The sequence below is a fragment of the Ovis canadensis genome, chromosome 3 (genome assembly GCF_042477335.2).
Source record: "Ovis canadensis isolate MfBH-ARS-UI-01 breed Bighorn chromosome 3, ARS-UI_OviCan_v2, whole genome shotgun sequence".
NCBI lineage: Eukaryota > Metazoa > Chordata > Mammalia > Artiodactyla > Bovidae > Ovis > Ovis canadensis.
Window position 1 is genome coordinate 131699444 of NC_091247.1, and position 23925 is coordinate 131723368.

Sequence of the window (23925 nt, forward strand, 5' to 3'; positions counted from 1 at the left end):
GATGATTACTCAACTGTTATACTATAAACCACAAAGTTCTCAGTATAACAGAGTATCACACTTGAGCTTCAGAATAGTTTCCTAGTTGATAAACAAGGATTTATTGTATAGCACAGGGAACTATATTCAATATCTTGTAACAACCTATAATGGAAAAGAATAAAAAAAGAAAAAAATGTATAGCTGAATCACTTGGCTATATACCTGAAACTAACACAGTATTGTAAACTGAATACATTTCAAGTAAAAAAAATACAAGATGACCAAATACTATACTACTGGACACTCTTACATTTAAAAAAAAAAAAAAAACCTGTTTAGATAAAATTGAAATTTTAGTTGGGTATACAGTATTTTATCTGGAAACCCTACTCTAGATCTAACTACCAGTTTACAGGGAACAGAAGGAAAGCACTCAGCAAAGTCTGGAATGTAGAAGACTCCCCAGGACACACGTCCTTCTACAAATAACCTGCAAAAATACGACAGTGTATTTGCTGATTAGGAGAAAATAAAACTATTTGTTCTTTGACAGATAATCTGAAAGAATGGAAAAGAGAGGAAACCTACAGATGCTCTAGATGAAGACTTTGAGGGGCATGGCAACAGATTTAATGTGTGCACTGGGTGATTCTGATTGGAATACACATTTGTGGTATAATTTAGGAAATTTTAAAAATAATACTTAGGAATTATTGTTAAAAGTCTTAAGTATCATGATTGTGTTTCAGAAAAGAATTAGAAAAAAAAAAAAGCTTCCAAGATCTAAATTGTTTTCTACTATACACTTAATCTATGTATAATTTTGGGGTCTCTGCTTCTGCAGTTTCCCTTTGCCTAAAAATCCTTTCCTGTTCTTCTCTAACCAGAAAATCCATGACGATCCTTTCAGAACAGAGGCTATAAATGCAAATACCCAGAGGGCCATGCAGGTAACAGAAATGAGGAAAGCAGGCTAAGAAAGCGACAACTGGTCTCGGTTAAAGCTATGTGGCAAACGGTATTTAAGAGAGCAAACGAAATTATTAACAGTCCACTAATCACCAAACACATCACATCACTTAAAACTCACGAGTTACCTCCAATTCTACAGAGAAACTGAAGAGAAGCCAAATCTTTTTAAAGCATCTATGCATATGCAATAAAGCTGGATTTAGTCCAGGTATCTAACTAATCAGGATTCTCTACATGAGGACTGTACCGTCCAGGAGACGCACTCTGGAAAGCTACCTCCTGCTACACTGTCTCACTCCTCTGAAAGCACTCATCTCGTTTCATGATACTGAAGAAACAAATTGCCACTTTCATGTCAGAAAAAAAAAAAAACCTGTCAACCTCAGTGCCAAGAAAAATGAGCAATACATCTTCCAAAGGACAAAAGTTGAAGGAATCCTGATTTAACATTGTATTTAGATGAGATTTAAGCCATAAATCAATGTATAAAACTTTGAATGGTTTTCCTTTGACCAAAGGTTGGCAAACATGATTTATCTGGATGTCTCACAAGCATCTGAAACTCTAGAACTCCGAACTGAATTTACCTTGATCTCTAAATAGGCAGCTTTGTCTCTTATTACAGTCTCTTATACCATCTACCAGCCACTCGGGTACACAAGCTGAAGAGGGATTCCTACTCCTCCAGAAGAGTTACTAGGAGATACCTCTGTCCTAAGTCTCTAGCTATACATTTTCCTCCAGAGATTCTCTTGCCTAGTTCACCTTCAGGCTTCTAGTTCCAAATGTCTACTTGACATATAACTGGCTCTTTCGGACACCTCCACAATGTCAGATAGATCTATCCAAATCCAACATATGAATATCTAGCAGTTCTACCTCCATTTCCTTTGAAATCAAACTTTTCCTTCCAACTTCCCTGGCGCAGCTGAAGTACTAAGCCATGATCATCTCTGTCTGAGATCACTGCAATCAGCTCATTGGGTTCTCTGTGTCCACTTTTCTATTTCTTAGAGTACTCCGTGTACAATTTTAACATGAATCATGTCACTTCCCAGCCTGAATTTCTTCAATGACTTCCCACTGCATTTCAGAATACAATTCAGAGCCCTTACTGCCTGGTAAGGCCAAAGATAATCTCATATGCCCTTTCTTGTTCAGGCTTACAGCCACACTGCCCTCCTTTCTATATTCAAAAAACTAAATACTTCCTGCATAGCTCAGTCGGCAAAGCATCTGCCTGCAATGTGGGAGACCTGGGTTCAATATCTGGGTCAGGAAGTTCCTCTGGAAAAAGAAATGGCAACCCACTCCAGTATTCTTGCCTGGAGAATCCCATGGACATAGGAACCTGGCAGGCTCCAGTTCACGGTATCGCAAGAGTCGGACATGACTTAGCGCTATCTTTTTTCTTGCCTTAAGGCTCCTGTATTTTTTGTCCCCTTTTCCTGGAATACTGTTCTTGCATCTACTTAACATGGTTGGCTCACTTCTAGCCATCAGAACTCAACTTCAATGTTAAATCCTCAGAAGTCTTTAACGTGGGGTCTCTGTTATCTTTATCACTCTGTGCATATTCTTTATGGCCCTTATTTCACTTGTACTAGTCAGAGTTGATGCCCCCTCATACCCCACGCCAACTAGATTAGAAGGCCTATGATGGCAGGGACCAAGTCTTATTCCTTATAGAAGCGTTTTCACTTGGCAACTGAGTACCTCTCATTTCATCTGTTGTGTTACCTCTCTAGAGTATAAGTTTCATAATTATTGTGTTTACTACAGTATTTCCAGTTCCTAGATGACTGCCTGGTATTACATATTGGGTGCTGAAACAATTGATGATAGTTACTGAACAAAAGCTTTTTCTGCCTTTGTGCTTTTTATTCATGTTGCTTTTTTGCTCAAATGTGCTTTCCTCTCTCTCTCTCGGTCTGGCTAATACCTCTTCATCCTGTAAGACTCACATCAGGTAATCTCTGGGAAGTTAGTTACTTGACACCTCTCAGGGTTAATATAGCACAGTGGATTTTTAAGCACACATAGCTTAAGGAGAGCTAGGTTTGAACATACTAGCTCTATGGTTTACAGCTAACTTCTATAAATCTCAATTTTTTTCTTCATCTTTCTGTAAGTTATAATACTTATAGCTCAGAGGTGAATATTAAGTAAAATAATACACGTAAAGCACTAAGCACAATAGCTGGCACCCAGTAAGAAGGCATTAAACGTTATTGCTTTAAAAGGCTGGGGGCTCAAGTTCTGTGCTCATATAACATGCTTTCCATATGTATCTGTGTACTAATATGCTGGTCATAACTATGTATTTGTCCACTCCCATCCAGGACAGTGACTTCTTTGAGGCTAGGAATGAGATCTCAAAAATCTTTATGTCTCCAGTATCCTCGTATAGTCTCAATAACCTTAAAAAAGTTATTGCTCAATAAACTTTAAAAAAAAGAAACTAAGAAAAAAAGCAAAGTCTAGAGCTGCGGACTGTCCAATATGGTAGCAAGATGCTTAAATTGAAAAAAAATTTTTTTTCATTCCGTTTTTCAGTTGAACTAGCCACAGTTCAAAAGCTCAGTAGTCACATGTGGCTGGTGGCTGTGATATGGAACAACATAGGACAATTCCATGGTTGCAGAAAGTCCTACTGGACAGTGCTGGACCACAGAGCATGAACACAGATAACTTTAAGGTGTATACTATATAATTTAATATAAGTATCAATGGGAAAAAACCTGCTGAGTTCAAGGCACTGGTTATGGTGCTATATAAACATGGAGGGTCCCAAAGAGCAGTTACTGAATTAAAAACCATAAATAGGCAGCACATGCATCCCAAGTACTATTATTTCACTCATCTTGGATTCACATTGGAAAGAAAATCACAAAGGCTAAGAATTTTACTAGAAAACCGGTTACAGTTAGTGCCTTCTGCACATGCAGAACACAGAACGTTTCACCACCTCAGGTCTCACAGGATCTTCAATCCCCACAACAGCAATGCATGTAAGGCCGGTGACAATATCATTTTCATTATCCCACTCTGGTTCTGGTTCTCCTGCTGGGAAATCTCTGAATGCAAGACATATGGTTCTCAAGCCTTCTGATGCCATCGGTTCAATCACAGTTTTTACAATATCATCACGGTCCCTTGGTCTGAATACTTTTGCCTCACCATTAGCACTCAAGATTTTGAAACACCTATAAGGAAATGTTGAATCCAAACATCAATAATTAACAAAGACAATAGTCAATGCCATTTAAGTGACTTGGATGGGCTAGAGTTCACGTAATCTGATTATTGGGAATTCAGAGAACTATGTATGTTGCGTTTTTACAGGCTTCAACCATATTTACTTTCCACTCTCCCCTTTACAAAACAGTTCTCTTTTTATAGTTCTCCTTTGATCATTCTTCATTGAATCAGTTGCTGAAGATATTTTTAAAACTTCTCTTTAGGAAATGCAGGGCTTTAAAATTTTCACCAAAAACCCCTAGTGGCAGAGAAGAATAAACTACATACCTGAACATTTTGGTATAGATTTAGATATTAGTCTTAAGTAACACAAAATCGCCACATATGTCCTTCTTTTAAAGTAAAAAGCCACGTTCAATCAACCCCTTACCTGAGATGTTGTTTCATCACCTATATTGTTTTAACCATGAAAGAAAAAAGTAACTTACTGTTAAAATAAGCCTTCTATTAGAATGAAAGATAATGCCAAAATAGTTTGTTTCAGTGAAATGAACTACAACCTTTTAACAATGTAATAAATAAAACTTGCATACATAAAACTGTATATACTTCCCTACCGAAAGGTTTTCACGTTGCCTCTCTTGTTCTTCCTGCTTGGTGATGCCACTGCTTCCTGCTTCTAGGAAAGTGATTCCCAAATCCCCCTCTTCTGTTCTGACTGTTTTCCCATCCTAAGAGTCCACTCAGATGTTGTACCAGTACCTTAAATTGACTGCAGGCGAGACTACAGGTCATCTCCTCACTGACCATTGAATATATATCAACATTACTACCAGTAATTTCAATGGGAAGTCTAAACTCTTTTCCTCGTCATCTATATAGTATTAGCTCCCAAGTCCTATGTACTTGTCCTCTGAACAGTCTTCTGAATATTTCCTCTTCTTCCTATTGCCCCTGCTTCTTCTTGCTCTTACTTGGAGCTAAAGCTGCTGTAATAGCCTTTCAATTGATATCAGTCTCCAGCCCATCCTTTCCCCTCCTCCCAACCCACCTTATTCCCTGATGCAAGAATTATCCTCAATTCCACAGTTTTTTTGCTCACTCTGCTACCTGATGAAAAAAGTTCTTTAGCTGCATTATCTGGCCTACTTAACTGTTTTAACTGCTGAGTCTAGAATTTAAGAGCCTCCACAACAAAATGTAAATTTCACTGTGAGAAGAATACTGTCTACTTAGCATACTGCATGTGAGATGTTTCACATGCATTGTTTTATCTCACTGTCTTGGAATTCAGGGTCATTATCCTCTTTTTTTAGTGAAGTAAAAATGGAAGCTAAAGGAAGATCTCAAAGCTAATGAGTTGCAACAGAGCCACTACCTGACTAGTTTTGACTCAAAAATCTCCTCCATCCATCTACCTGCTTCCCAACAAGCCTCAGAAACAAGATAACTCACACTTCAGGGAAGTCAGATAACCAAGCACATGTAAAGGGAAGAAAGAAGTCCTATGTGTCACAAAAGCCCAGCACCACTCAGCTGAACTGTACGACTATTCGCTATTCCCCCAACATGGTCTGCACATTCTCACCTCCTTCCCTCCAATGCGGCCTCCTTCACCTTCACGTTCTAACTTCATACCAAAACCTGTCTTAAATGCTACACCCTTCATAGTATGATCTCTCAGCTTAAAATTTTGTGTGCATCTGTCATATTTTGCATTAACATTTATGTATTTTTCTCTTAATCCGTGAGATTATAATCTGCCGATTATAATCCAATGTTATAACATTGGATTATAATCCATTTATAAGCAAACTAAAATGGAAATATTTTAAATATTGCAATTTCAAGTGAGTTCTAATTTTCCAGAATTCCTCAATTTTTTACAAAAGTTTTCTACTGGAATTAAAAAAAAAAAAGTCAAAATAATTTCAATGCTTGTAATAACAGATAAGCATTAGGAAAATTATATTTAAACATGTGACGTCAAAAGTGGGGCCACTGGCCTGTAATATGGACAGTACGAAAAAAAAAAAAAGATTACCATCCAAAATGAGAGCAGGTATTTAAATACAACAATGCAGTAGCATTAAGTATGATAAAACCTCACTCTGATATAAAAGGAGGAGCCTCAAGATCAAGTTTTAATGCTTTATTATTCTAAAAACTAATGTATAATTCACTCATCACTATCTACAATGCCGTATAGAAGACATGACCATGAATTTTTCTTCCCAGGAGGCTTTTATTTTTTGTGATCCTATACAGCAATGGACTCAACATGCCTAAGAACAAATATCAGTGTTCATTTTGCTAAACCATACAGATGGAATATAATGGGCTTATTTTCCCTGTAGAAGAATACTAAGAAATAAAAGCTGGAGTATGAGAATGGCAGAATACCCTGGACAAAAGATCAATACCATTAAATTACACTAATAAACTCGTAAGGTCCTAGAAATGCCTGACGTTCACAAAAAGAAAGCATCAACAGTAACAACAGGGTAGGTATTCCGTAAGGTGACCACAGTGAGAAGTTTATTCATCTAAGCATTTTACTCTTACTTTTTCAGAATTATCTCAGATGCACCCTTGCTGAATATTCGGTAACTTCCATCTGCATTTTTCAGGACAGTGCTCATGGACTTTCTGACAGAATTGAAGGTGTAGACTTTGTATAGTGCTTCTTCTGGTATTTCATTTCTAACATCCTGATAATCCCGCTTTAAATCCAAAAGAAGTCCCAACAAGGCACATTCAGTTTTATTACCAACATGACGAGGTAATCCACCCTCTTTCTCTGGTGGCTATAAGAGAAAAAGGTTTAGAAGCTAGTACCATACAGTTTAATTTAGAATGCAAAGCAGAACGAGACATTCTAAGCAAAATCATATAGGAAACTTCTATTAGTATCAGCATTTCAAAGAGGAACATAGAAAAAGAAAGGCTGAAGGAAGGTCTGGGGCAAAAATAACGTGGATTCCGCTCTCAGCCCTGCCAATTACTAGCTGTGTGAATTTCTGGCAAGTTAACTCAACTGCCACGGTTTTTGGCTTCAACACCAGGACAACAGGAGCATCCAAGAATTAAATGAGGTAAGTCAAGTAAAGTTTAAAGTTGGTTCCTGACACATGCTGCTGTTGTTCAGTCACTAAGTCATGTGTGACTCTGCAATCCCATGGACTGTAGCATGCCAGGCTTCCCTGTCTTTTACACTTTCTCCCACACTTTGCTCAAATGCATGTCTATTGAGTTGGTGATGCTATCTAACCATCTCATCCTCTTTCATTCGCTTCTCCTTTTGCCTTCAGTCTTTCCCAGGATCAGGGTCTTTTCCAGTGAGCTGGCGCTTCACATCAGGTGGCCAAAATATTGGAGATTTAGCTTCAGCATCAGTCCTTCCAATGAATATTCAGAGTTGATTTCCTTTAGGATTGACTGACTAGTTTGATCTGCTTGCAGTCCAAGGGACTCTTAAGAGTCCTCTCCAACACCGTAGTTCAAAAGCATCAACTCTTTGGTGCTCAGCTTTATTTATAGTCCAACTTTCACATCCACACATGACTACTGGAAAAACCATAGCTTTGACTATATGGACCTTTATCAGCAAAGTGATCCCTCTGCTTTTTAATACACTGTCTGGGATTGTCATAACTTCCCTTCCAAGTAGCCAGTGTGTTTTAATTTCAGGGCTGCAGTCACCATCTGCAGTGATTTTGGAGTTCAACAAGATAAAATCTGTTACTGCTTCTACTTTTTCCCTTTCTATTTGCCATGAAGTGATGGGACCATATATTGTATCTTAGTTTTTTGCACACTGAGTTTTAAGTCAGCTTTTTCACTCTCCTCTTTCACCTTCATCAGGAGGTTCTTTAGTCCCTCTTCACTTTCTGCCATTACAGTGCTATCACCTGCATATCTGAGGCTGCTAATATTTCTCCCAGAAATCTTGATTCTGGCTTGTGATTCATGCAGCCTGATACATACAGGACTTAATAAATTTTAATTCCCTTCCTTTTCTCTTGTTTTCATAAAAGTTTGTATTAAATAGTTCAAAATTAAATCTACTTTACCATTTTTTATGGCTTAAAATTACAGTCATTAAAATATAGTTGCCTTAAATACATATAAAACCTTTATTTCCTTCAGAGTATCTTCACAAATACCTCCTTCTGTAATCACAACAGTATGAAGGGCAGATAAAACCATCTTCACTTAACAACTGAAGAAAGTAAAGCTTAGGCTTTCAGCTAGGAAAAGACAAAGCTAGATGCAGAACCAAGATCTCATAGCTTTCCAGTCCAATAATCCAATTCATGCAATATTAACTGCGTTTATGGTCTTCATCCATAAGTCTAGAACACATAACAATCTCATGCTTTATGTTATAAATAAAACTTTTTAAATGTGCAAAGTTAAAAATAGTTTATTCTAAGGCACCACAAGTCTAGAGTTACTTTATTCAGTTAGTGCCAAAGGTTTAAGAATCACCTTATAGGTACGATCTACTGAGAAATCAAACAGAGCCTATAGCAAGCATATATGACACATAGTAAGTTAAAATCTGGTTTCAAAATTTGCTCCAGGAAATTGAAAGTTGACTTTCTACAGTAAGATAGCCTAGTCTTTCACAAAATGAATGAAGTAGAAATTTTGAATTGAGGACTTATTCTGATTATGTGGCTCAAAAGTTTCTAAACATTTCTAAACACAGAAAATTCAAAATATAGAAGAAAAATATAAGTAAACATAATATATACACTGATCAACAAATCTTATTTAAAAACTTAACACATTTCTTCAATTTATAAATAATAGTGATAGGGCTTAAGAACGACATATAGGCAAATCATCACAAATGGAAAAATTAGTTTTCATAAATAAATTATTAAAGAAACCTTACCAATATTTTTGATGTATAAGCACAATTCACAGAAATTCCTGTTACAAGATAGGACAAAATATTTGGTGGAATAGCTTCTGGGTCAGGAATCTTTTTATAATGTTTTTCATTTATGTAAGCTTGAACAACTGTCATTCGGTTCATTGTCAATGTTCCTGTCTTATCTGAACAAATAGCTGTAGCATTTCCCATGGTTTCACAAGCATCCAGATGTCTTACTAAATTATTATCTTTCATCATTTTCTACAGTGACAAAAAAAAGAGGTAGTTAAGCTACACATAAAACCAATGACCTCATTATATCAAAATGATTGTAAACTGCTTTAAAATCAGAACTATAACTCCCAACTTTACTTGGATACATAGTATAAAGCACCGATTTAATATTGGAAGAATTTAATATAAATGGCCTATTCAAATAAGCTAAACAAAGTACTAGCTTTCTGTGGCTTCAATAAGTTTCCCACTACATAACATAGTCTAGTAAATGAAGGCAGATATCCACATGCAAATCATGTTGACATGCCTCCAACAGCTTCTAGGAAGCATCCTCAAATTCTAAGAGCAATGACAATTTGTACTCACAGCCATGTAACAGTGTATTTACATGTAAGGTTTAAGTCTCCTTGTTAAGTGGAAAACAAAAGATTCTTCAATCAGTCAATAAGAAAAAAGTAGCTTTTATCAGTTAAAATATAGAATTTGTGGGCATGTAGTTGCCTGAATTTTCTTTTTTTTCTTTTTGACTCTGATAGATTGAAGTAACATATCAAAACCAGCAAGGGTCACTTTTATCTTCTCCAAATGGTGATACACTGGTATTCTCATCCTTAGGATCATCCCTTCCTCTTATTTACAAGAAAAAGATAAGTTTCTAAAGAAAATGAGTTTTACTGTAGTTCCAAAAGGCATTTAGGCTAAAATGCTTAATAACTGATTCCTGAAACGTTAACTGGAATGGGTTAAAAAATGCAAAGAGTTATTTTACGAAGTATGTTCTGTGTCCACTGATGTGCAAGATATTGCAAGAAACTGGTTCCTTGAAGTAAGTTTGGGGAAGGAAGATTACTGCGATCTGCGTTAATACTAACGATTAAAAGAAAGTTCTGCAGCAAAAAAAAAAAAAGGTGTTCAGTTTTGCAAAACACTAACAGAGGAGCCATAAGGACGACGGCTCAGTGAAAAGGAAAGAGGTAACGTTTGGGCTAAAGAAACATTTAATGAGAGCTTAAAGAACAACAGTCAAAATGCTCCTACTCATTTTCTGTCACAGGAATGCAAATCAATTCTGCCTATATCTTTTTGATCAACTGAAAAATCAGTATCATTAATGACTACTCAAAATGAGCTAATTTCAGTACCAATAAAATGATTTTACCTATGTGTCTAAAACTTACATCTACCCTCAATTGTTTCTAATTATTTTAAGATATCAAGTAGATGAACAGATTGTATCTCACTATTCCTTTGATACATTTACCACTTCATTTTTGAAACAAAAGATGTGAAATGCTTGAATATAAACTTAAACAGGAAGCCCCAAAATATTCTTATCAAGACAGGTCTGCTGAAAATTCTTGGGAACACAGAAGATGAGAGCGCTAGAGCAGAAACTATGATTAATTACTTTGTCTTGCTTTCTGCCATCAATGCTACTTAGGAAGAATACTAATTAACATTAGAAAATTGACAAAAGCGGCATTCTTTCGTTAGGTAGAATTTTATGTGTGAAGCCATTTTGAAAGAAAGATCAAAACTGTCCAGGCTGAAGACCTGTAAGCAAGCTAGATGTCCATCAACAGATGAATGGATAAAGAAGATGGGGTGCACACATACAATGGAATATCATGCAGCCATAAAAAAGAACGAATTTGAGTTAGTTCCAGGCAAGCGGATGAGCCTAGAGCTTGTTATACAGGGTAAGTCAGTCCAAAAGAGAAAAACAAATACAGTATATTAATGCATATATATGGAATCTAGAAAAATGGTATTGATGAACCTATTTGCAGGGAAAGAACGGAGAGGCAGATGTAGGGAATGAACCTGTAGACACAGTGGGGGAGAGAGCAAGTGGGGCGAGTGGAAAAAGTAGTATCAACAAACATACTCTCCTGTGCATAAAGTGGATAGTTGGCAAGAAACTGCTATATAACACGGGGAGCCCAGCCTGGTGCTCTGTGATGACCTAGAGGGGTAGGGTGGGGGGAAGGGAGGGAGGCTCAAGAAGGAAGGGATATATATATAAATATGGCTGATTTGTGCTGCTGTATGGCAGAAATGAACACAATGTTACTGTTAAAAAAAAAAAAACAAAAACTGTCCAGGCTAACTCTTTTAAAATCCAATTTGCTTTTACCATTTAGGATATAAAACTGATAAAAAGAATTAATAATCTTCAAACAGAATATTCGTTTAAGTAAAACAGCAGTCAGCAAAAACATCCAAGCTCATTTTTTCAGCATTCTACTTTGAGAACAGAAGGACTGTATTACTGTACACGGAGTGGTCGGAGACAGTAACATGTGAAGAGAGCTGAGTAAAGTTAGAGAGCTGCTGATTCAAAGAAAGGAGCACACAGGTCCAAAAGGGAGAAGAGGGCTGGAGTTTTTGAGAAACAGCAGGAAGGCTGGTGAGGCTGGACCAGAGTGGGAGAAAGATGTGGGAGATGAACAGGAGAAGAAAGAGAGATTGGGCAGACCAGGCAGGCCGTGCAGGCCACGGCGAGGGACCCTGGATCTCATTCTGATGAGAAGCCACTGGAGGGTTTTTACACAAGAAACAAAAACGATCTGAATTATTTTTTAGAAACATGAATCTGCCTCCCATGTGAAGGCAGGACCGTGGGGTCATGAGGGTCCAACAAGGAGGCCTGAGATTGTTGGAGGCAGGTCAACCGCTCTGCTCTTGTCCCACAGGCAAATGACAAACACGCTTACTTCAATTTTACAGATGGGAAACAGAAGGGGACTGGACATCTTAACTATCGTATGCGGAAACGTAAGCTAGAACTTTCCCAGTGGAGTTCTGCTTAGCTCTGTGTCAAGGCTGCCCTTTCAGGCATGTATAGGCCTCGGTGCAGAGATCTTCAACTGGGGAGAGGAGGAGGGGACCAACAACAGAATTTCTAAAGGAAGCAGTGCAAATTTAGGGAAGTCTCCAACTTTCAGAACCCAAAAGGAAAAGGGCAGTCGTGCATAAGTCTTTTCCGCTTACCTTGACTGAATAAGCTAGTGAGATAGTGACTGCAAGGGGCAGACCTTCTGGTACTGCCACCACCAAAACCGTAACTCCAATAATGAAGAACTTTACAAAATACTGTATGTAAATCGGTGTGCACTCAGCAAGCCATGGTCTCTTCTGAACCCAGAAGGTATCAATCACAAAATATAAGACAAGAATGATAACTGTGATGGCAGACATCAACAAACCTTTCAGCACACAAAAAGAAGGAAAATGCAATCATTAAATATTCCAGACACGACTCACTGTCAGTTACATATTAGCCACTCGAAGAATCATAACTCCTTTGGTGATATTTAATTTCTCTGAGAAACTGTTACCTACTCTTTTGCACCTAACTCATCCCTTGACATTGTTAGATTTAAGTTCTGCTTCTGACTAGGAGAACTGGAAAAAAGTGTTTATGATTCTTTTCTAGACTTAACTGCATCTTCGGTCTTTTGCTAAAGCTGAGACAAAATAACAAGCAATGACAAGGAAATACCAAAAGTGTAGCATAAGCTGCTTAATGACAAAAGAGAAATTGGTAAGGATCTGATCAATGGGGAGACCTAGAATTAAATATTCAACTCTATGTTTTTTAATGAAAAACACAAATTACTGAAATTAATTTTTTCATTAAGAAAACCAAGAGCTAATCACGTATTACAAATCATTTACCTTTCCATTTTGTGGGGTGTTTAATCTCCTTATAAATGAATATTGCAAAATAAGGCATGTCCACATATCTGGAACTAATAATCCAATCTGATGTTTATTAAAACACCATCACCACCTTAAAGCCATCCACTTCTGCATGATTCAGTATTAACATTTGGCTAAATATTACAGAAAGCAAATATCTCCTAGATAATAAGCTTTCTGAGGACACAGGTAAAATCTTAACTTTTTCTGAGATAATCCCAGGAAGTAACAGAATGATGCAATGGAAGTGGCTTGAATTGTTGTTCAGTCGCTAAGTTATGTCTCTTTTGTGACTCCACAGACTACAGCCCAACAGGCTTCTCTGTCCATGAGATTTCCCAGGCAAGAATACTGGAGTAGGTTGCCATTTCCTTCTCCAGGGGATCTTCACGACCAAGGGATCGAACCGAGTCTCCTGCACTGCAGGTGAATTCTTCATTATGTTTTATTTTCCCCTGAAGAGTAGTTCTATTTAACAGGTGTTTTCTAGTGATGACTCTTAATTTATAACTTCAATCTCACCAGGGCGATGCTGTAAGTATTCCACTCAATTTAAGTAAACTGCAATTTTTAGAAAAACACATTACCTAATTTTTTTTCATAGTCAATAAAAAGATGAGAAGATGTGTGGTGAAGTTTCTTTTTATTAAAATATAGCTCGGTAATTTGTATAGAGTAAGCCCTCTCTCTATTTTGCCCAGAAATTCAGATACAAGCTCATGGGCTTGTGAATTGGGTAGATTAAGCACTAATCCTAACCTGACCATTTATTTATTAGCAAGTTGACAGAGGACACTCCCTCTACATAAAATGATGATAACAGTTCCCAAGTTTCAAAATATTATGAGACTCTCTAATAACTCAAAAGGTACACTGTAGATAAAACTGAAAATATTATTAACTCCCCTTCCACTCACAAAGCAATGATTTCCAGTCTTAAGTACGTCAAAAGATATTTTTAAATAGCAAGTCAGCATATTTTAAAACAAAACATCTTATTTTCTTATAATATCATACCTGCTTTGCCAATCTGAACAGCTAGTTTCGTCAGTTTCCCCTGTAAAACGGATTTTTCCTTTTTTGGCAAATTTGCTTTCTTTTTGTCTTTCTCATCACCATCTCCACCTTCTTCACTCTTCAAAGGCTGCATTTCCATGGCTGCGCCATCCTGGGCTTTTGCTATGTTGAAGTGCACACGTAACTGTTAACATTTTCAAGCAATTTGGTGTGTGTGTTGGGGGGGGGGGGGGGAATCAATTTCTTATAGAAACACAAAGATTTAAACATTTACCTTAGTGTGTATGTCTGTGCCTACCCAGAGAAAATAAGGCAATAGTGACACTAGGTTTTGAAACTTTGTACCAGATTTGAGAATGCTGTGGTAGGAAATAGAGATGAGGCATAAGAAGAAATACGGGGTCCTGAAAGAGCTAAACACCCGGAATCCATGTAAGAATTAAAGATTTTAAAATTTAAAAAAAAAAAAAAAATTAAAAAAAAAAAGAGCTAAACACCCAATCATTTCTCCTCCTGTGTGCTGTGTCGTTCCAAACACCATAAATTCCTCCCAATAAGTTATAACCATAACGTAGAACATCATGTGAGACCATACAAACGAGAAATGTACATATGCTTACAGACTTAAATAGATGCCAAAAAATCCACATTACATATTTTGTTACTTATGCATTTCTGCCAGCAATCACATAGTAACCAATGATAAAATGCTTGAAATGTCTAAGTTTAAAGTTACCTACATCTGGAGCTTTCTAAATTTACTACCACATGCCATAATTAAAATCTTATATCAAAAATGTTAAGGCAACATGAGTCAGGCACTGACCAGAGAGACATACACCCAAGTAATACAGGTTGTTAATTTTCTCTGCTACAAGAATCCTACTTTTGGATGAATACAGTACACAAGAGAAATAGTTTTGGCTATAGTAAGCATAAGCTAAGTGTACTTTTAACGTCCTGAATTTACCTTTGTTGCGATTCTCAATAGCTCCATCTTGTTTCTTATCTGTAGGAACAAAACGGGAATTAAAGCTTTCCAAAAGAAATGAATACAGCCATGCTAAATTATGCAAAGGTAGTTCACATTTCTATAACAGAAATGTTACACAACGGGGTGTGTGTGTGTACAGATTAGAAAGCATTTGGCTTGTCATGACCTGCTGGCTCAGTCTCTCCCTAGGTCTTAACCATGGGGGAACATTCCAAAACAATTTGGGGCATTACATTTGGGTTGACTTCTCCATAAAATTTTACTCTTTTATGCTGCAATATCGCCAAAGGTTTTCAAACTAAATATAGATGTAAGCCTAAGAATGTAGGAAAGAGACAGGTAGAGAGGGAAGGAGTGCCCTAGGAAGACCACAGGCACACAGGACAGCTTTGATGGGAAAGAGAAGCAAATTGGTATGTGTAACAGAGAGGAGAGGCAAGCAAGTAAAACTGGGGCATGCAAATACAAAGTCAGTCAGTGAGACTACCAGGAAGGGTAATTCCTAAATTAGCTTAGATTAGAAGAACGCAGAAAGATGAGACCATCTGAAGTACAAAGTAATCAAGGAAGGAAGGGGTCTACTGTCTGGAGCAGGCCGTATAATATTAATAATAAAAATGACAAAGAGGAAGGTGAACTTATCCATCAAGGAGTGCTTCCTTCAAACTTGAAAACCTGGAGCAAATATGGTCAAAGAGGAACAGATACTCAAGACAGGCAAGGGAAACAGAATACCTAGCTACTTTGATGAGCCCAAGCCTGGAGTGAGCCCAAACATTCACATTTCGGATTATGAAGGGAACAGAAACAGATTACCCTGGATTATACTAATATATAATATTAATTTACTCAAAGGAATGGGAGAAGAGCTGAAAGTCCACAGATGAAAAAATGGTCTCTGCAATTTACACACGCGCAAACCCGGTAAGAATCAAAAATGGTAGACAGTCAGATGCCAATTCCTAGGAATACTCTTGACTGCATTAATAAAAATAGGTGTATAATAGGACTTAGAAAAAAAATGGTGCTTACTGGAAAAGAAACTGGAGTCAATAAGAACAAGGTCATGATATGAACTTCCCTTTCTTTTTTTAACAAGGTCTGTTGACTTTAGTCTCCTGAAAATTAGGATGCAATATAACATACTGTTAAGAATACAGACTCTTGAGTTTGACAAGTGGGATTGGTCTGCCACTAACTAAAATCTTTAATCTGGAGCAAGTTATATAACCCGCATAAGACTCAATCTACTCATCATTAAAAAAAAGATAGTCTTAGATTATTGAGATAATGCATATAAAGTGCTCAATAAATGGTATCACCACTGCTGCTACTGCTGCTGCTAAGTCGCTTCAATTGAGTGCAACTCTGTGTGATCCCACAGATGGCAGCCCACCAGGCTCCGCCATCCCTGGGATTCTCCAGGCAAGAACACTGGAGTGGGCTGCCATTTCCTTCTCCAGTGCATGAAAGTGAAAAGTGAAAGGGAAGTCGCTCAGTCGTGTCTGACCCTCAGCGACCCCATGGACTGCAGCCTTCCAGGCTCCTCCATGCATGGGATTTTCCAGGCAAGAGTACTGCAGCGGGGTGGGTATCACCACTATTGGTTTCTAAACTGCCTTCTATTCTGCCTTACGAAACCTTAAGGTGGCATATGGAGGACTGTTGTGAGTGGGACAGGAAAACACCCAGAATGTGGAGCCTGCCACCCTTGCCCGCAGCCAGAGCTTTTCAAACATGTTTCTGTTTGAAAGAAAGATTTTACAGCTAAAGATAAAGCCCAAAGAATAAAAGCTAAAGATTTAACCTAAAGATTAAAAGCAATGATGTAGATATAGCCAGCCAAGCATTTATTTTAGAAGACTTCAGAATACTTATGTGCGTGAGTAAAATATGGGCTTACTAGCCTAAATAAGATGAAATAAATCTAAGTGGTTAAACCTCAATAAACTGCTGTTGCCCTAAAAGGAAAAACTGGAGTAAATGGTGGTACAGTAAATATTTAAAAGAGTAGGGAAGGCTTTTTTAAAAAAGTGACATACTGCCCAATGAAGTGATTCTGATAACTAGTTCCCTATGTAACAGAGCTTCTTATAAGATCCTTGTGGATAAACTATGGTTATCAAGCTTACTAATAACAGATCTCATGTAGGGACAGTAGACACAATGGATCAAGTTTAAAATTTTTAACACCTTGATAAGCTAATAACAGGCTGAATAGAACAAGACAAATATACTAGGTGTCAAAGTGAAGTCTTGATCTTATGTCTAAAAGCCAACAACCTAAGATGCTACCTAAGCAATAGGAAACTTGAAAAAGATGAAAAAGTTCAATAAGGCCAACATGTCATATGTCTGACATATCACAGTTGATATGAAAGTAGTTTAAAAAAAAAGTAAATAGGAACTGGGAATTTAATTCACTTTGCTAGACAAATGAAAATGACAGGGAGATTTCAAAGTGTTCAAGGAGGTGTTGAGTTTGTCTGACTATGGTAAAGGGGATGATGTCTTCATAAAGCCTTTTATGAACTCTTAAGTCTTAAAACAAAAAATCCCTTCTATCAATTCTAACACCTGAAAGTACTACATTGGGTAACGAACTCTTTGAACTCTTTATATCAAAACCTGATGAAAGAGTGTATTTACTGGGTGAGTTATTACAATCCAGCGGCTGTATTTCCAATTACCAATTCGTATAGCATATTGCTATTCTTACTTTTCTTTTCCTTTTTCTTCTCATCTTTCTTCTCTTCCTCTTCACCTCCGGCTCCAAGCAAGGTAAAGATAATTCCAGTTTGAGAATTTATACCTACAGCAGTAACTACCATTCTTCCAGAGCCTTCCATTACATGAGTACCTATAACAATAAAAAATTTGGTTTTAAAATCCAGTAAGACATTAAATAAAGCCTAAGTTCTTGTGCTTCAGGTTTTATGTTCGTAATATGTCATCTGAGTTCAAAACCCACTCTACCACTCATTTATCCTGTGATACGGGGCAAAGTGTAACATCTCAATGACCAGTCCACAGATGGGGATAACAGTACCTGAACACTTTCTAAAAATGAGAATCAAGTATAATCTAGGGGTTCAGTGAATGGTCAGTATTTAAATTATAACTGTGTTTTTATCATTAGGGACATTTCTCTGAGAAAGCCATCACTTAGAGAGAAATATGCTTAGAACCGAAAGGATTACACAGCAACAACCGCCGTATCCCTAAGACAACCCCACAACCTCTCCCTAACCCAGGCTGTCATGCCAGCCACCTTGATCACTCAACAGCTTCCTAGTGAGCTTCTGCCTTTCCAGTCCATCCTGAAAAAGGTCTAACCTTACTCAAATGTGATTTTATCCAAGCCTCTCATGGCTCCAAAACTTCCGACTCTACATGGCCTACTCCATAAAATCCAAAATCTCCACAAGGAGACCAATTCACCTTCCAAATTTTTTCATCCATTACTCTCACATAAAACTCCATTACAAAAAGCTAGCGGGCAGAGATGGGAACGCGGACTGAATTCTGACTGTCCCTCACAATAATCTTGCAAGCTGACAAGGCAGATTCAATCCAGCTCTGTCAGAGGACAGAGGGCATATTCTCCTTGTAATGCTGCTAAGCTTGCTCACAGCCCTCCAACCTGTACAGCCACACCTCTGCATCTTTGCTTTACTTACTACAAGGCTGCCCACCTCTATGTTCTAATATTTTTGTGAATTTTAAGTAGCTTTCTAAACTGAAACTCTTCTTTAAATATTGAAAATCTTCTTTATAGTTATCACTTATTTATTTGATCTCCTACTTCACAACCATCAGGAGGACAGGTCTGAAGCACCTACTAACATCCTGTGTAACAAATCAATCTTCAGTTGTTGTTTGCAAACTAAGATTGTGAAGCATGTGTACTTACTCTAGTACTTAAGGATTTGTATGTGGCTATTAATTACTAATTTATCCCATATGAATTTTTAAATCTTTGAATTTCTTGCTTTTAAAAAAAGTCTACATTCTGACTATTTCCCTAATTATTAGTTTCTATGCCAGCAAAAATGCAAGAGAAACAAGAAATGAAGGACAGTGAAACAATATTTATTGAGCAAGTTCAGCTCAGTTCAGTTGCTCAGTCATGTCTGACTCTGTGACCCCATGAACTGCAGCACCCCAGGCCTCCCGGTCCATCACCAACTCCCGGAGTTTACTCAAACTCATGTCCACTGAGTCACTGATGCCATCCAACTATCTCATCCTCTGTCGTCCCCGTCACCTCCTGCCCCCAATCTTTCCCAGCATCAGGGTCTTTTCAAATGAGTCAGCTCTTCAAATCAGGTGGTCAGGTGGCCAAAGTATTGGAGTTTCAGCTTCAACATCAGGCCTTCCAATGAACACTCAGGATTGATCCCCTTTAGGACGGACTGGTTGGATCTCCTTTCAGTCCAAGGGACTCTCAAGAGTCTTCTCCAACACCACAGTTCAAAAGCATCAATTCTTTGGTGCTCAGCTTTCTTTATAGTCCAACCCTCACATCCATACATGACCACTGGAAAAACCAAAGCCTTGACTAGATGGACCTTGCTGACAAAATAATGTCTCTGCTTTTTAATATACTGCGCAAGGACTAAATGTAGAAGACAGTTTCTTTTACCAATTCTAGCCTTTAGCAATTTTCAATTTATGTTATGTTCATCTTTACCACAGATAATCAAATGTTGGCCGCTAATAGGCTCAGGCAAAGTAAACAGTGTTTGTTCTGGTCATACCCCCACCGCTAACGGAATAACTGCTCTTAACCATCTAAATTTAAAAAGCCAAGAACAGCAGTGAGAGATGGCATCATGAGAATAAATTTAAAAATAAATGCATTTCATGTTTTCAGTACATTTTTGGAAGAGGGAAATAAATGTAGAAAAACTTTCCCACCCGTACAATGATAAGGGACTCCAGAAAGTTATTTCAGTCTTTTCTTAAACATGGAAAATTTATCGAGTCCTTCTTGGTATATACTTGGTGTGTTGAGAACCTGAGTCTCCAAAAACTCAGCAGCCATCTCTGTTAAAACAGAAAAGGACCAAGGTTCCGTAACAGGATGTCAACCTAAGACGCTAAGAGCTAAGCACGGCGTGAATAAGCTACAAGTACAGCCAGCAAAGTCCATGAAGTCCATGTGGCAAAAACACAAGGGAGACGGCCTCAGTTCACCAAACACTGTGGCCTGGTCAGTCTATGGTTTAGGTCTGACCAGCAAGCTTCTCTTTCCTTTGGAAAGGTCACAGATTTTACTTGGTTAACATGAAATGCAGTTTCTTAGAAGTATGGCAAGGAATAAGCAAAACAAGTAACGTTAAGCTTAATATACGGGCTTCCCTGGTGACTCAGATGGTAAAGAATCTGCCTGCAATGCAGGAGACCCAGGTTCAATCCCTGGGTCAGGAAGATCCCCTGGAGAAGGGAATGGTAATCCACGCCAGTATTCTTGCCTGGAGAATTCCATGGACAGAGGGTATTATATAGCCAAGATATTTCTATCCGGAATGAATTTCAAGCACACCAAGATAAAGAAAAACTTAAAGGAGTATAAATGGTCTTAGCAGTGCAAGATACTGACAGTATACAAATCTCAAGTTTTTTCATAGAAATGAAAGTCTATATTACAACTGAAACCTTCCCCCTATATATAATGGTGTTTATAAATGTACATACATGAAATTACTGTGATTTTTAATGGCGACATGTTTTGCAATCAGCCTTTTGGAACACAGTTACAAATCTTCAAAAGGGTAATAGTTAAACTTAGGTACGTGCCCCATAGTCGTGATTCTAACGTAACTGACCCTTGTCACAGGTTTGACTTTGGGTTGAGTAAAACCATGTCCGACCAATTAGAATATAAAGTTCACATAGAAGATGTGAAAAAGCATAGCTGCCAAGGTATTAAACAGTTAAATAAGCAGAATCTCCTTAGAATGTAGGAAATGTTAGCATTCTATTAACATCTGAAAATGATAATTAAAGACAAATAGGCAGCATGTTCTTACTCTAAATGCTAGTGTGACTCAATCTAAAAACATACCTAAAACAAATGTTTTACAAGCAATTTTGCAAATTCTATAAAGAATACAAGAAAATTGAGACAGGAAACTGGAAAACAAAAGTTAAGGAACTGGCATACTTTTGGAGACAAGTTGTGGTACTTTGGTTTCTTTTCACTTTAGAAGGCAGCTTGTAATTTTTTTCATCACCCCTTCCATTTCATTTTCAATTAACCTCAGATCTAGTTATCAACAGTTAAGTTGTTACAAGAGCCTCCTAAGTAGATACACACTTCCCCTTTTCAGACAGCACCTATACATACCCTTCCATTTTCAGAACATGTCTTAACCTTGTGCAAATTCATCTCTGTCTGGTAGATGTGGTGCTACTCTTGGAGCTATTTACTATTAATCATATCACCTTAGGTAAATAGTTAATGTCTCAGACTCACTCCTCAGCAGTTAAAATGAGGAAGTGAGATTAGGCTAGCTTTAAGGAATTTACGAGCTTTTTAAAAACAGAAAACTTGTCTTATGTAGATCATCACAGAAAATGCATTAATTTGCTTTAAACACATAATCATTCTTTAATTTTATATTTTACTAGGCCTGAAGAATAAATATGACACAGAAAAACCGATCAATTCAACAGAGATCATTAAGTTTATACTTTATCATTATACTAACATTAACACCTGACCGCTGAAGAATTGATGCTTTTGAACTGTGGTGTTGGAGAAGACTCTTGAGAGTCCATTGGACTGCAAGGAAATTCAACCAGTCCATTCTGAAGGAGATCAGCCCTGGGTATTCTTTGGGAAGAATGATGCTAAAGCTGAAACTTCAGTACTTTGGCCACCTCATGTGAAGAGTTGACTCATTGGAAAAGACTCTGATGCTGGGAGGGATTGGGGGCAGGAGGAGAAAGGGATGACAGAGGATGAGATGGCTGTATGGCATCCTTGACTTGATGGAGGTGAGTCTGAGTGAACTCCGGGAGATGGTGATGGACAGGGAGGCCTGGTGTGCTATGATTCATGGGGTCGCAAACAGTCAGACATGACTGAGTGACTGGACTGGACTGAACTGAACATTAACACTGACTCTCAACTCTTCTGTTTTTCTGGACTCAAGTTTCTCATTTATAAAACACAGTTCTGAATTTAAAGATCTCTAAAGTCTCTGCCAGCTTACAAAAAAAACTCTCTAAGGATTATAAGGCTAGAAGCTAATACAAACTACAGAATCCTCTTTGTATTACTGGCTCTTGGGGGAAACTACCGACAGGGGTGTACAGTCGTGGAGGAGGAAAAAGTTAAAAGTTAAAAAGAAATTCATACCTGATAAAAGTAAGGGATCTTTATCTAAAGACTTCTTAACATGATCAGATTCACCGGTCAAAGAGCTTTCATCAATCTTAAGATCATTGCCTTGAATAAGTATGCCATCAGCGGGAAGAAGATCACCTAGAACAAAATAATAATGGTAAGCCAAGCTGTGAACAAGATTACAATAAAATCATATCACGTGTCACATGGACTGCCCTGTTTTACTTACCATATTTCACTTGAGCGATGTCTCCAACAGTAATGTCAGCTACGGGTATCTGAATGACCTGACCACCCCTGATGACTGTGAACTTCTGTTCCTGTTCAATTCGACTCTGCAAACCTCTAAACTGCTTTTCCTTACTCCAGTCATTAAAAGCTGTTACTAACACCACACACACTACTGACAAGAGGATTGCCGCTCCTTCAATCCAACCAGTTTCACCTTCACCTTCTTCCTCTCCAACAGAAACGTCTCCACAAACTATTTGGAAAGAAAGAAAATGCTTATCAAAAAAGATTCTGAATTGATGGCAAGAGACATGTAATTATGATGCTTATATGTTCCGTTAATTTTACGTAGAGCTCTGAACACCTTATTGACTCAAAGCATTCCACAGTGAGGACGATGCTAACTCTGTTAATTTCAAGTTCTCTGCCTCCAAAGATTCTCATCTTCAGGACAGGGAGGCAGTCCAAGGTGCTAGTTAAGAGGGAGGAAACTGGAAAGATTAAATCTCGACCTGAGGCAAATTACTTATTTTTGAGACTCAGTTTCTTCATCTGTCAAGTTAGGGAGACCACCACTTACTGCAGAGTTGTTGCAAGGATTACATGAGAAGACATTTATAAAGAAGGTGGCTGAAACTTGTTCATCCTCAACCAATGCTATTAATTATAACATACAGTAGGCAAGCCACATATAGAAACTAAGTATTATGTGTTACCCATGAATCACGCTTATTTGACATATCAACACCACTGAAGTATGATAAAAGCTTAACTTTCATAAGATAAAATTTTAAGCCAAGTGCTGCTCATTAATTCAACTATTTAAGCACCTACCCTCGGTGCCAGACACTGTTTTCGAAGCTAAGGATGTGATGATGAATAAGACATATAAGCTCTCTCTCCTTAGAGAACCTATATTCAGACTGGCAGGTGTGGACAGTATATGAAGAATTCAGTTACTAAAACACAAATAGTTAATTTCAGATATTGCAAATGCCATGAAGAAAATAAAATATGATGATGTGCTATCAAATAAAAAAGAAGGCTAATCATGGTTAAGTGAACAGAGGCCCTTCTGAAGTGTCCGTGACATTTGATTCAGGAGCCAAATGACACAAGGGAGCTGGCCGTGTAGCTTTAAGGGATGAGAACTGCAGAGAGAGATTAAACTCAGCATAAAAGAGTTTAGAAGAAGACAGGAGGAGGGAAAAAAGAAAGCTCACAACTGCAGGGTCAGGAATGGTGAAGAAAGAGCAAGGACAGCGCTCTTTTGGATCCTGGGCTATAGTCTATTTGTGAGTCTAAAATCAATTCAGCGGCTCATGACCAAACTTTGAGAAATAA

General features: G+C 37.8%; 1 protein-coding gene across 4 annotated transcripts in view; it reads right to left on the bottom strand.

The window, feature by feature from the left end:
* The window catches only part of ATP2B1 (ATPase plasma membrane Ca2+ transporting 1), a 134644-nt gene that overhangs the window by 32385 nt on the left and 78334 nt on the right, over nucleotides 1-23925 (bottom strand). For all 4 annotated transcript variants that reach the window (XM_069584176.1, XM_069584174.1, XM_069584175.1 and 1 more), the window contains exons 4-12: nucleotides 22580-22834; nucleotides 22363-22488; nucleotides 17713-17853; nucleotides 14970-15008; nucleotides 14000-14161; nucleotides 12272-12486; nucleotides 9059-9301; nucleotides 6721-6962; nucleotides 3923-4160 (exon numbers count right to left, since the gene is read on the bottom strand). In XM_069584176.1, the coding sequence (XP_069440277.1) occupies nucleotides 3923-4160; nucleotides 6721-6962; nucleotides 9059-9301; nucleotides 12272-12486; nucleotides 14000-14161; nucleotides 14970-15008; nucleotides 17713-17853; nucleotides 22363-22488; nucleotides 22580-22834 (1661 nt within the window). The remainder of the gene's footprint in view (nucleotides 1-3922; nucleotides 4161-6720; nucleotides 6963-9058; nucleotides 9302-12271; nucleotides 12487-13999; nucleotides 14162-14969; nucleotides 15009-17712; nucleotides 17854-22362; nucleotides 22489-22579; nucleotides 22835-23925) is intronic.